The 13,663-nt window shown below is 57.3% G+C and overlaps 1 protein-coding gene across 1 annotated transcript; it reads right to left on the bottom strand.

The window, feature by feature from the left end:
* Positions 1 to 5,149: 5,149 nt before the first annotated feature.
* Positions 5,150 to 13,341, bottom strand: PTGER3 (prostaglandin E receptor 3). Its single transcript, XM_039556512.1, has 2 exons — positions 12,466 to 13,341; positions 5,150 to 8,142 (listed from the first exon to the last, which is right to left on the bottom strand). Exons 1-2 carry the CDS (start codon positions 13,276 to 13,278, stop codon positions 7,858 to 7,860), a joined length of 1,098 nt encoding a protein of 365 aa, XP_039412446.1. The 5' UTR covers positions 13,279 to 13,341; the 3' UTR covers positions 5,150 to 7,857.
* Positions 13,342 to 13,663: the final 322 nt, after the last annotated feature.

Raw genomic sequence — 13,663 nt, 5'->3', positions numbered from 1 at the left:
ATGGGAGCCTTTGGGTGTCTGAGCAGCTGATACGGGGTGTCCGAGCGGGTTAAACCCGGCCTGGGCCAGGCTCAGCCTGCCGGCAGAGCTCAGTGCCGTGGGGTGGCTCTGCCGGGCCAGGGGGGATGGATGGATGGGATGGATGGATGGATGGAGGGATGGATGGATGGGATGGAGGGGATGATGGATGGGATGGATGGATGGAGGATGGAGGGATGGAGGGATGGATGATGGATGGATGGATGGATGGATGGATGGAGGGATGGATGGATGGATGGATGGATGGAGGGATGGATGGGATGGATGGAGGGGGGATGGATGGATGTGGGATGGATGGAGGGATGGATGGAGGATGATGGATGGATGGATGGATGGATGAGGGATGGATGGATGGATGGATGGAGGATGGATGGATGGATGGATGGATGGATGGATGGAGGGATGGATGGAGATGGATGGAGGGATGGAGGATGGATGGATGGATGGATGGATGGATGGAGGATGGATGGATGGAGAGGGATGGATGGATGGATGGATGGATGGAGGATGGATGGATGGAGGATGGATGGATGGATGGAGGGATGGATGGATGGATGGAGGATGGATGGATGGATGGATGGAGGGATGGAGGGGCCGGGCTTGTCCCCATGGCCTCGGTGGTGCCTTCACTCGGGGCTCCTTCGGGGCACGCTGAGCAGTCCCGGGAATGGGCACTTTAAAAGGAGAACTAAGCCTCGCCCCGGGGTCACATCCCATCCCCTCGCAGCCGGGCAGAGGTTGGGTGGCTCCTGATTGGGGTGATCGGCTCCTCCCTGATGGGTTGCAGGGCATTTCCATCAGCCAAGATGTACTTCCCTGGATTCTGGGCTGTGCCTGGGCCATGGCATTGATTCATCCACTGTGAAGGATATGTGTGAGTTAAGCCTACCTGAAGAAATTCAGGTTTGGGTGGATTTTTATGCTCTGGGATTTTTCCCCATTATAAACTTAGAGAAAAAACCGCTAATTTTAACTGTGGTATTAACTGGGTTTGACTCTTGGTTGTTTTTGGAGGTTGCTGTCAGGCTGTCCTGGGGACGCCTCTGTGCCCTGGACACGGAGTGGGACATGCCGTGGTCACACTTTTGGGGGGGATGTCCCCACCAGAGGGGTGGGACAGAGCCACCTCCAGCAGGAGCCCTGCAAAGGTGGCACCCGGCTGTTCCTGGAGGGAACCTGTCCCTCCCATCCTCGGGCTGGGCAGCCCTGGCACCACTGCCACCCCCACGTCCTGCTGCGGGCACTGAGCACATCCTCGCTTGTCACCAGCGGCAGGGGACATAGGGACAGTGAATTCTTGCCCTTCACAGTGTAAAGGTCCCTGGAGGTGGAGCTGGGCAGCAGGGGCTGGGTCTGGTCTGAGCTGCTGCGCCCTGCTGGGTTTTATCCAGCCAAAGGAGATGTGCTGCAGAGAGCCGGCCTTGCCCTGCCCTTGGGACAGCTGTGTGCCGTAAAAGATTTAATGTTTCAAAGATCCATGGAATCACAGAATTATCCAGGTGGGAAAAGACCTCCAGGACCACTGAGCCCAAGCTTTGGCCGATCCCCACCTTGTCCCCAGACCACTCTTTTGGGTCCAAATGTTTAAAGTTGTGGCGTTTACAGGATGCAGATCCCTCCCAGTCCCAGGAACAGAGGGCCCTGGTGCCGGTGCTGGGGAAGGGGTGGAGGGAGGCTGGGATCCAGGCGGGTTTGGAGCATCCCCAGCCCGGAGTGATGCCCTGGGGTGCTTGGGCTCTGTGAGGGCACTTCCAGCCCAAACCCCTGGCTCCAGTGAGCCCTCTCTGGGCTGGGGCGTTGCACGGGACTGAGCCCTGGATCCTGCTCTGCTGGGCAGCTCCCCGGGGGTGGGGCTGGGCACAGCTCTCCGGTGGCACTGCCAGCTCTGACCTCCCCCTGAGGTCGGGACAGGACAAAGCCGTGCCCAAATGTGGGCAGAGGGTTTCCAGGCCTGTTTCTGTCTCTGTTCCTTGAGGCCTGCTCACGTTCAGGGAACTACAAACACATCAGGCAAAATCCGCCTGACTCCAAACTGTCATGTAAACCACGGACTGCTGGAAGGACATCCTCCCGCTGGAAAGCCACTCCAAGTCGGGATGAACACTTCCTTTCATGTGCCAGCCCGAGAGCCGTTAGAGTGCTGCATTTATTTGTCCTGATGGATGCATGGAAGAACTGTGGCTCCTCGGAGCAAACAGCCTGTGCAGGGAGGGGGGGCAAGGTCTGTCCAAGCACTGTGTTTACAGAAAGTCAAAATAACTGGGCCTTCTATCCCTGGCCACGATGGATTCTTCAAACAAAGCAGCCCCAAACATAAATACATTGTCTTTTACAGAATGCATTTGGGCATATTTGACATATTTCATATTCAGAGCATCTCTTTCATGTTGTGCTGTGGAGTGCAGGGGGGGCTCAGCTCCTGCACCCCCGTCAGTGCTGGGGCTGCTCTGTCTTGCTGACAAGCCTGGCTGAGCTCAGGATTAATTCTCCTTGGGACTTCATCTCTGAAAAATCCGAAATGCTCCGAGGGAAGGCAGAGCTGGAGGAGCCGGCCGGGGACTGCTGCGGGCTGGGGCAGCCGGCAGGGCTGGAGCCAGGGGAGCTGCATTGGCCAGCGCAGAGCGCTGCTGAGAGCCGCACAGGGCATTCCTGCTGCTCCCTGTTTTCACAGGGAATGCTGGGGAAAGGCAGGAGCACAACAGGCAGAGCCCCCGGAGCCTTCCCAGTGCTCGGGCCCGTTCCCTTCACCGTGTTGGGATAACCCCGAGGGCCCTTCCCAAAGCTCCAGCAGCAGCCGGATGGAAAACTCCTCCTGTGCTTCCCAGGAATGACAGACACATGGAGGCAAAGGGAGGGTGGGGTGCTGGCTAAGGACAGCCAGCGTGTGCAGCAGGGAGCAGGGTGACACCCAGGGCTCCCTGGGCATGGCAGCGGGGCTGGGAAGGGCAGAGCTGCCCACGGCGAGCGTGGCAAGTCCTTGGGGTGCAGGGCTGGGATGGAGCTGCAAGCAGCAGGGGCAGCACGGACGCTGCCCAGCACAGCCCAGCGCTGCCCAGCACAGCCCAGCACAGCCCAGGCGCTGCCCAGCACAGCCCAGCACAGCCAGCACAGCCCAGCCCAGCACAGCCCAGCACAGCCCAGGCTCTGCCCAGCACAGCCCAGCACAGCCAGGCACTGCCCAGCACAGCCCAGCACAGCCCAGGCGCTGCCCAGCACAGCCCAGCACTGCCCAGCACTGCCCAGCACAGCCCAGCACAGCCCAGGCGCTGCCAGCACAGCCCAGCACCTGCCCAGCACTGCCCAGCACAGCCCAGCACTGCCCAGGCGCTGCCCAGCACAGCCCAGCACAGCCCAGGCGCTGCCCAGGCGCTGCCCAGGCGCTGCCCAGGCGCTGCCCAGGCGCTGCCCAGGCCGCTGCCCAGGCGCTGCCCACGCTTCCTCCCGCCCGGGGCCAGCCCGAGCCATGAAGCAGGCAGGCAGCAGCAGCAGCAGGGTTAATTTGTAAGCCCGTTCTGCAGGGAAGAGCTGCCCGTTAATGGTGCCCCGCAGGGACCTCCGGAGCATTAAGTGCAGGAGCTGCTGGGTGACTCCGGCCCCACAAAGCCCTGGGGAGCTGCAGGGCTCAGCCTGTCCGGTCCTACAGCCCTTGCCAGCAGTTCTGGGAAATGTGCTGGACCTCAGCAGCCAGGGAAGTGACTGGAGCAGAGTGAAAACTCCATGAAGGAGCTGGAGGAGGTTGTGAGCCTGGAAAAAACACTTTTGTAACACAGGGCTGGATGGGATATTGGGAAGGAATTGTTCCCTGGGAGGGTGGGCAGGCCCTGGCACAGGGTGCCCAGAGCAGCTGGGGCTGCCCCTGGATCCCTGGCAGTGCCCAAGGCCAGGCTGGACATTGGGGCTGGGAGCAGCCTGGGACAGTGGGAGGTGTCCCTGCCCGTGGCAGGGGGTGGCACTGGGTGGGATTTAAGCTCCCTCCCAATGCAAACCAGTCTGGGATTCTGTGGGATCCCACCGAGGCTCCTGTAACCCCGGGCAGAGACTGGTGCGTGTTGAGGGAGCTGTTTGTCCTGACAGCACAGTTTTGGGGAGCCTTCTGCTGTCTCCGGGCAACCAAACCTATCAGCTCTGGCTCTTCCTGCTGCTGCTGCTGAAGATCAGAGAGATTTGCCTTTTGTGGCCCCAGCTCCCTTTCACTGCCTTCACAGCTCTCCTGCCTTCTGCTTGTTTTAAAACCTGGCTGCTGTGTTGCCTTTTGTTTGTTTTTTTTAAACTGAGATCAAACTGACAAAGGGAAACTCAAACCCAGCTGTTCAGTGGGGGCTGGCTCCGAGGTGTTTCTGCCACCGCCTGGGAAATTTTATTTGGGATTTCCTGGAGTCCCCACCCCTAGAGGTGTCCAAGGAAGGCCTGGACATGGCACTCAGGGGGGCTGGGGACAAGGTGGGGATTGAGCACAGGGTGGACTCGGTGGTCTGGGAGGGCTTTTCCAACCTCAGTGATTCTTGGGTTTGCCTGTCCAGAACTCCTGTGTCAGTTCAGACCCAGTGGCCATCAGGGATTTCCCAGTTCTGCTGAGCTGGGGTGGGGTTGCCCATCCCAGTGCTGCTTCCAGCACGAGGGGAGTCACTGCTCCCCTGTGTAAATCTGCTTTAGGAGCTCAAAAAGTTCCTGGTAAAATTCCAAAATGCAAAAAACCAGTAAAATAATGGGAATAATGGGATAAAAAAGTAGCAACAGCCTTGGTGGGACGGGCTGCAGATGGTTCACCTGTGCTGGGACACTGCAGAGCCTGAGCTGATTTGGGATTGGGGTGCAGGGCTGTGCTCCCCAGGGCACACCCGAGCTGGTTTGGGATATTGGGGTGCAGGGCTGTGCTCCCCAGGGCACACCCGAGCTGGTTTGGGATATTGGGGTGCAGGGCTGTGCTCCCCAGGGCACACCCGAGCTGGTTTGGGATATTGGGGTGCAGGGCTGTGCTCCCCAGGGCACAGCTGAAGCCCCAGCAGAGCAGCTCCCACGGGCACTCCTGGCTCACCGGGCAGATAAAATCTGCTCCGGCCCCACCCCGGCAGCAGGAGCAGCTCCTGCAGAAACCCAGCGAACACCAGGGTTACTCCGAGTTTTTATTCTCCCTGGTACAACACACTCGGGGTTGGGACACACGCCAGTGGTTTTCGGGCAGATCTCCAGGTGGATTTTCCGTGCCCTACAGCTCCCAAAACCCCCTGGGCAGAGGGACAACACAGAAAGACCAGGCTGAAAAGGCATCGTTAAAGCAACACAACACAAGCACCCCTTCCCATCCCATGGAAATGGGAATGAAAGCTTCCAGCTACACCTGAGCTCCTCGGATCAGGTTTAGAAAGTGCATCCCATCACAGAGCCATGGCTGGAGAGCAGAGCTCCCACTCCTCCTCTCCTGTAAACAAACAGAAAGCTCCCATTCCTCCCCATTTTGATGAAGTAGCTTCTCCATTTTACCACACCAGAGGGACAGAACTGCCCATCCCAAACATTGTGAATATTCACCACAAAAGGCAGCATTTTATGTGAACTGAGTGAAACCACCCCGATATTGAGAATAAGCTGCCCTGAAATGGCTGGAGGGCCCTTCCCAATGTCACATTCCCGGTTTTCCACACGGGATCGATGCTGCACCCTCCTCTTCCTGTAAAGGAGTGGATAAGCAGGGATGGATTCCCTCTTCCTCACAGAACTCCTCTCCATCCCAGCCGTGGTCCCAGACGATCTGGGAGCGCTGTGCTCAGGAATGTGCTGGCCAGGGCTGATCCAGGCAGCTGAGGTCATCCCGACATATTTCACAAGTGAGCGGCTCTGTTGAGTTCTTTCCCAAAGGAAAAGTACACACAGGGAACAAAAGGGATCCTCTGCACACAACAGGCTTTTTCCAGTCCCAAATAATTCCAAAAAGCCAGAGTCTGACTCCTGCAAGGCACTTTTTTAAGCAGAAAGAGCCCATTTTTCCCTCAAAGCACCGGCCAGGAACTGAAGCACTGACGTACCTGTAGTTGCTACACCCAGGAGAAGCTCAGCACGGAGCAGGGTCCATCAACTCCAGCTGAAAAAGGCATTTATCCCATGAAATTTAGGCTGGCCCTTCAATTAAAGCTAAACCTTGGCTCTTAGGCTGGATTCAGAAATCAGATTTATGTGGACAAGAATCAGACAATGCAGGACGAAAGTGAAGGCACACATTCTTTGCTGAGGAGTTACTTTTATGAACAAATTAAAGAGAGTAGAAATAAAGGTTTTGTGCAAGAAATTCCTCACAGATGCAGGAATTCATTTGCCTGTAAGGGCCCTGAATTCCACAGTCCCTGGTACATGGAATATCAGCTGTATTTTATTGTATTTGCATTTAATTTCACCCAAAGGCCACGAATCAGGAGATGAGAGGCTGTCAGCTCCAAAACGGTGAAGAAAACGAGTAAAAACACAGCTTTTAAAAAATAAGCCTCAGATGTGGCACAAATGGATTGAAACTGAGTTTGTAATAAAACATGGAAGTTTCTTTGGGAAAAGACCTGACTCACACACTTCCACGCACTGCTTCCAGTCTGCTGGAATTAAATTAAACATTCCCAAAGCTGCCACATTTGTGTTTTTGGGGGAAGATGAACTGAACTCTTTGGGATGCTGCTCTGGCCCCTCTGTAGGAACGAAGAGGTCCCGAGTGCCATCCCCATTCCTCACAAAGCATTTGCTGCTCGTGTTACTCCTGGACATGGGCACTTCCCAGGAAAACAGCTCCTGTGGGAGCAGTGGATTTGGCTCTGGAAGCCTTTGCCATTGATCCCCAGCAGGAAGAGCAGGAGTGTCTTTTCCAGGCTGTTTCTCCCCTCTCCATGTGCCCCCAGCAGCTCTGTGGGGTGCAGTGCAAACAGCAATTCCAGCCTGCCTGGGGATTCCACAGGCTGCCAGGGAAAAAATCCAGCATTTCTCCCCTTGGCCCAGTGCTGCATCCGCCTCGAGCTCCCTTCAGCTGCCACACGGATGAGTGTTTATCAGGACACATCCATGAGTCAGGAGACTCGTGCTGCCTTCTGCTCCTGGAAGAGGTGGATGTTCCATCCCTGCCACAGCCCCTGCTCAGTTTTAAGACACTGAAATCCAATCAAATCTAATTTTGTTTTCCTTATTCCCGTGGTTTTTCCCCTTTCTCCCCTTGCCCCTCCAGAAAAAGGAGGAGGAAGGACTCTCTGAAGGAGATAATGTTAGTATTAAACATAGTCAGGAGTGAGTCCCTGCAGCAATTCCATCCGTAGAATCTGCTGGCTGTCAGGAAAACCATTTTTTCCACCTTAAAGCAAGAGAAGCCCCCTCATGCTCAGGCCCAAAATAACCTCCTGTTCTGCAGCTCAGCCACAAGTGGCAACGACCGGGAACGTCCTCATCCGGTTCTGCAGTGCCCATGGAGTGTCCTCACCCCGTTCTGCAGTGCCCATGGAGTGTCCTCACCCCGTTCTGCAGTGCCCATGGAACGTCCTCACCCCGTTCTGCAGTGCCCATGGAGTGTCCTCACCCCGTTCTGCAGTGCCCATGGAACGTCCTCACCCCGTTCTGCAGTGCCCATGGAGTGTCCTCACCCCGTTCTGCAGTGCCCATGGAGTGTCCTCACCCCGTTCTGCAGCTCAGCCACCGCTGACCACGGAGTGTCCTGTCCTGCTGCATCCCAGCACTTTTGGCACCCTGCAGGAGAATGTGGCACTCTGAGTGCAGCAGCGGCACCGGTGATCCCCAGGAAGGTTTCCAGGCGCCCGCTGGCAGCAGCATTCCCGGTGCTGTGGGAAGGTGCCCTCAGGCCGCCGTCCGCTGGATCTCCTCGGCCAGGGTGATGGACCTGTCCCTGCACTCGGCGTTGGAGCACTTGGACACGGCGCTGGCTGCCTGGCAGAACTTGCGCAGCAGGATCTTGCGGAGCAGCAGGTACACCCAGGGGTCCAGGATCTGGTTGAGGGAGGCCAGGCGCACGGCGGTCAGCGACAGGTTGCATTCCCTGCGCAGCTCCCAGCGCTGGGATTCGCCGGAGCCGCCCCGGCAGGGCTCGGCCGTGTGCTCGGAGATCATCCTCAGCATGGTGATCTGGGGAGGGAGCAGGGAAAGGGACACGGGGTCAGGGACTGCTGGCTGTCACCACAGCTGTGCCACCACTGTCCACAGAGGCCGTGGCTGCCCCTGCATCCCTGGCAGTGTCCCAGGCCAGGCTGGATGGGGCTTGGAGCAGCCTGGGACAGTGGAAGGTGTCCCTGCCCATGGAACTGGATGAGCTTTAAGGTCCCTCCCAACCCAAACCAGTCTGGGATTCTGTGAGAGGGCTCCTGAACATCTCCATTTCCTGGACAGGTCTTTTTTTCGCTCTCAGGTCTTTCCTGGGCATGACTTGGAGTCCCCAGCTGTCCGAGTGTGCTGCCTGGAATCCCCGTGGGATTGGGGCTGTGCCCACTGTGCTGTGTGTGCTTCCAGCGCCACACACATGGATGCACACCCAGCATGGCCCTGAGGCACCTCCAGCTCTGTCCTGGCACAGCTCAGCACTTCCAGCCACTGGATAAACTGGCAGCCAGTCCCAAACCTGCTGGGAAGAGCCCGAGGGAGCAGACCTGCCGGGAATCACTCCCAGCCCTGGCCAGCCCCTTGGCTCCAGCCTCTGGAAAGAACCAGGCCAACCTGCCATTCCTCAGGAAGCCTCCTCAGAGCTGTGTCCCCACAAAGGTCACATCTGGCTGCTGCTGTCCCCACAGGCTGGGACAGTGGGAGCCACAGGGACTGGGAGCAGAGGATTTTTCCATTCAAAGGGATATTCTGGGTGCCAGATCAATAACCATGTGTTGACCTTGGAAAGCCTTGGCTGAGTTTGGAGGGCAGGGCAGCGTGGACAGCACAGAACTGTTTGTGTTTCTTTAAACAGAAGCAGTTGAGGATTCCACCCACGACATTTCATTGACATAAGTGGCCATGGATAGAGCCTTGTGAAAACAGGGATACAGAGCTTTGTGAAAACATGGATACAGACCCAGAGCACATCAGGAGCCACTTGGGCACCAGACCCACACAGCCACAACCTGACCACTTCCCCGGCTCTTCACACACTGTCCCTGTCCCTGTCCCTGTCCCAGCACTGCCTGCAGCACCCAGCTCCTGCCCCATCCCACTCCTGCAGCATTCCCGTGTGGGAAGAGCCTGATGGAAACCTGCTGTGTGCCCACGTCACACCCAGCACTCCCAGGACTCACACCGCTGTCTCCCAGGCCAGCTCCTCCTCTGGGAACTCTGCAAGGCCCCTGGTCCTGCAGACTCTGCCATCTCTTTTTCAGATGGAGCTTCAAAACCACCAGGCTAATAAAATACGTCTCCCAAGCACACAACTGCTGCTTATTGCTGGGTTTATTACGTAATATCCCTTTATTGCAATATTTGTTGGGCCAACAAGTGCTTTACTGGAAATTTTATTTGTTTGATATCATTAGAGGTTGTTTATCGTGGCCTGTATTGGTCTTCTAAATGGATTAAAGGCTGCACAAGGCAGAGGGACAACATCAGGTGGAATAAAGTCAACGTAATTTATGCCATTAAAAATTTGGCTCAAAATGCATATAGAAATATAGCTGCTGATTGGATTTATTCAACAAGAGCAGCTAAAACTTTACTGTTATCATGAATGTGGTTTTATACATCTTTAATTTCTGTCTGCCAGGAGGGATAAGGAGCAGAAGTATTTTAACAGGAAAAGCAGCAGAATTCCTGAGCATTTTGGCTTTAAATAACTTTGAAACAACTCTGGGAATGAATCATTTTGTTGCCTGGAACTGCAAGAGTTACTGAGAACTGAGAACTCCAGTTTGTGCTGCAGCAGTGTTTCTGTGCAACCATGGAGCAGCTTCCCCCATTTCACCTCGGAGTCATTTGTCTGCTGCCATCCAGCTCAGGGGTTGTCCCGGAATCCCAGACTGGCTGGGTTGGGATGGAGCTTAAAGCCCATCCAGTGCCACCCCTGCCACGGGCAGGGACACCTCCCACTGCCCCAGGCTGCTCCCAGCCCCAATGTCCAGCCTGGCCTTGGGCACTGCCAGGGATCCAGGGGCAGCCCCAGCTGCTCTGGGCACCCTGTGCCAGGGCCTGCCCACCCTCCCAGGGAACAATTCCTGCCCAAAATCCCATCCATCCCTGCCCTCTGGCAGTGGGAATCATTCCCTGTGTCCTGTCAGTACATGCTCCAAAACAAACAGAAGATCAGTGTGAACTGGAAACCACTTAAGATAAAGCAGCATCATACTGGAGTGGGGGGTTCCCCCCGATGCTCCATGCAGAATTCAACAAGCTCCTGTGTCCATGGAAAAAGGAGGCAATTCCTGCACTGTCTGCTCCCCTCCCTCCTTCCCAAGCCAGCCCAGAGCCAGACATGCAGGACACTCCATGGAGCCCTCCAGAGCACAGCCACGATGTCAGAGCTTTCCCTCTGCTGCTAAATCACATTTGATCTTGTCGTTTACATCAACAGATCAGCTCTAAAAATACCGTGTGTGGCGAGGGCGTTGTTTACCTCACAGCAGCAGCTGTCAGGATGCATTAGTTCTCAGTTACAAAACTCAGATGTCTTTAAAAAAAAACCAGAAACAAAAAAAACCTCTTCTGTAAAGCCCCGGAGTTCTATTTCAACTCCTTTTCTTACAGCTGCCAAGTGCTGCAGCTACAGGTTAAATGATCCCTATGAGCTGGCTTTCACTGAAAAGGCATTTGCATTCTCTGTGGTCACTTCTCCAAAAACCTGGTCTCTAATTCCGAACCTGCACTTCAGAGTTGTACGGAACAAGCTGGGGGCTAAGTATGACAATGGAGGTGTAGGTATGAAAATGGAGGTGTAGGTACAAAAATACTCCTGCAGCCATGAGCTGGATTTTGAGAACTCCACAGAACAAGATCCACACTTCCAAGTGTTGCTGCTGCCGAGGGAAGGGAACTGCTGATGAATTCCCTCGTGCTTGTGGGTTCACTTCTGCCTCTGAAACCACAGAAATGCCCAGGGCACCAAACCACCAAGAGGAATCTCTGCTTCCTCACTGATTTATCTGAGAGCCCTGGTTATGAGGGCGGAGGAAACACTTCCCTCATCTCAGGGATCTGCTCTCATGTGCAAGGCTGGTTACCTCAGGGCTCACAGTGCCGTGTCCCCGGGCTGGCCCAGGAGCAGGATGGATCCCAGGGCCTCGGAGGGCAGAGCCTGTCCCAAAGGCATGGCTGAGAGGGAAACGCTGCAGGGAGGGCAGCAGCTCCAGAAGGCCCAGCGGCTCTCCAGGGATGTAACATGGGCAGGGCCGACCCCAGCACAGCCAGCATGTGCAGGGCTGCACATGGACACAGGGGCAGGCTGCTGCCTCTGCTCACCCCTTCCTCCCTGCTCCCAGCTTCTCTTAACCCCTCAGTGTGCCCTTGTGATGACCACTGCCACTGCTGATGACCTCCAGTAAGTCACTCACACCTTCTGACTGATTTTGGGATGGAGGATTTGATGGAGTTTTAATTCATTTACAAGGGCAACATTACTAAACCAAAGCGTTCTCTTTAGCTCACCCCCACCAGTCGTTAACTTTGTCAGCCCCATTCACAAGAGCTCAAGGACAAGAAGAAAAATAAATCCTTCTCCAACCAGAAAGAACCTTTCACATAGCATAGCTTCAGCCCATCCTGCTCAGAGATCCCAAACACAAATTTTCCAAAAATCCTACTGCTCCTTGATAGAATAACCCAGCCTTTTGGGACAGGATTCCAGACCCCTGGGTGTGAGATGTGGATTCTGCCTCCCCCACTCCTGCATCATGAGGAGGGGTTCTTAAGGAAGGAGTAACAAAATAGTGGAAAGAAATGCAAAGATCCTTAAAAACCAGACTGGGCAAGCCCAGAAGGCTGCTGTAAATCAGACACAGCGAGGGATAAGAGATTATTTTGTAAAGAGATTTATCAAAATACCAGCCACAAGGCGCTCGCAGAGTCACGGGTTGTGCGTTTTCTCACAAGACACTGAAAGACGTTCTGCTACAAGGTGCGAGCAAATAAAACCCCCTAAACCCCATCTGGCCGCAGTGTCCTGCTCCCAGAGCCACTCCTCACGTCCCGCTTTCCTCCTCTGCACAAGGCCTTTGTTCTCCTCCTTTTGACTCCGGTTCCCGCACCTGATTTTCCCGAGCAGGCTGCTCTCGGCTCTCCTCCGGGACCTCTCCCAGCTCCTCTCCCACAACTTCCCACCCCCGGCTCTGTCCCTGTCCCTGCTGCCCTCCCGAGGGGCCGTTCATGGATGTCCCCAAGGAACAGGGATCTCCGGAGCCTCCCCCTGCCCGGGCCCCGCTGGCTCTGCCCCACAGGAGGAGGGAGGAGAACGGGGGTCGCCCCAGGTGGTGCCACGGGACCTACCAGCAGCGGTGACCAGCAGGCCGACAGCACACACATGATGCCCAGCAGCTGGATCAGCGTCTCCATGGTGATCCGGCCCCACTGCGAGCTGGGGTGCGCCGCGCTGGCCTTGGCGCGGCAGCGGGACACGAGCGCCTCGATGGTGGCCAGGTTGCAGGCGCCGGTGACCACGAGGGACAGCAGCCCCAGCGCGGCGAAGGCGGCGGCGAAGGCGCTGCCGCCGGCCGTGCTGATGAAGCACCAGGTGCCGGGCCACTGCAGCGCGTAGCGGCCCAGCCCGGCCAGCGGCAGCAGCGCGAAGGCCACGCCGGCGGCCCAGATGGCGGCCAGGCCGCGCTCGGTGGCCCGCGGGCTCATGTGGCTCGCGTACCAGTGCGGGGCGCGGATGGCCAGCGCCCGCTCCACGGCCATGGCGCTGGCGATCAGCAGCGGGCACAGCCCGAACACCGTCATGCTGAAGCCGAAGAAGTCGCAGAGGCGCCCCGAGGGGTCCATGGCCGCCCAGGGCCGGCCCGACAGGTACACGGAGATGACGATGGGGCTGGTGAGCAGCTGGCCCAGCATGTCGGTGAGCGCCAGGGAGCCGATGCACAGCAGGAACGAGCGCTTCCTGCGGCTGCCCTTGGCGCGGTAGCTGCGGGACACGAGCAGCATGGCCAGGGCATTGCCCACGACGCCCGTCAGCATCATGGTCAGCGGGATGGCCACGGACACGGCGCTGCCGCGCTCGGGCGCCCGGCCCGTGCCGTTCCCCCGCGGGCCCATCCCGCCGGCCGCGCTGGCGTTGGGCGGGCGCTGCTGCCAGGGGCTCATCCCGGAGCCGGGAGATCCCGCATGGAGCGGGCACCGAACGAGAGCTGAGCCGGCTCCGAGCCGGCAGCCCCGCGCGGCCGCTTTATGTGAGGGATGGGCAGGGCCCGCCCCGGGGCCGGGAGAGGCGGGACGGGAGCGAGAGCGGGCAGAGCCTGAGGGCACGGAGCGGGGCCGGGAGGGGAACCGGGCTGGGGAGGGAACGGAGCCCCCGCAGCGGCTGAGGGAGCTGGGAAGGGGCTGGAGAATTCCTGAGGGAGCTGGAAAGGGGCTCAGGCTGGAGCAAAGGAGGCTCAGGGGGGACCTTGTGGCTCTGCACAAGTCCCTGACAGGAGGGGGCAGCCGGGGGGGTCGGGCTCTGCTCGCAGGGAACAGGGACAGGAGGAGA

The sequence above is a fragment of the Corvus cornix genome, chromosome 8 (genome assembly GCF_000738735.6).
Source record: "Corvus cornix cornix isolate S_Up_H32 chromosome 8, ASM73873v5, whole genome shotgun sequence".
In the NCBI taxonomy this organism is placed as follows: domain Eukaryota; kingdom Metazoa; phylum Chordata; class Aves; order Passeriformes; family Corvidae; genus Corvus; species Corvus cornix.
This window is presented reverse-complemented; position numbering and strand designations above follow the sequence as displayed.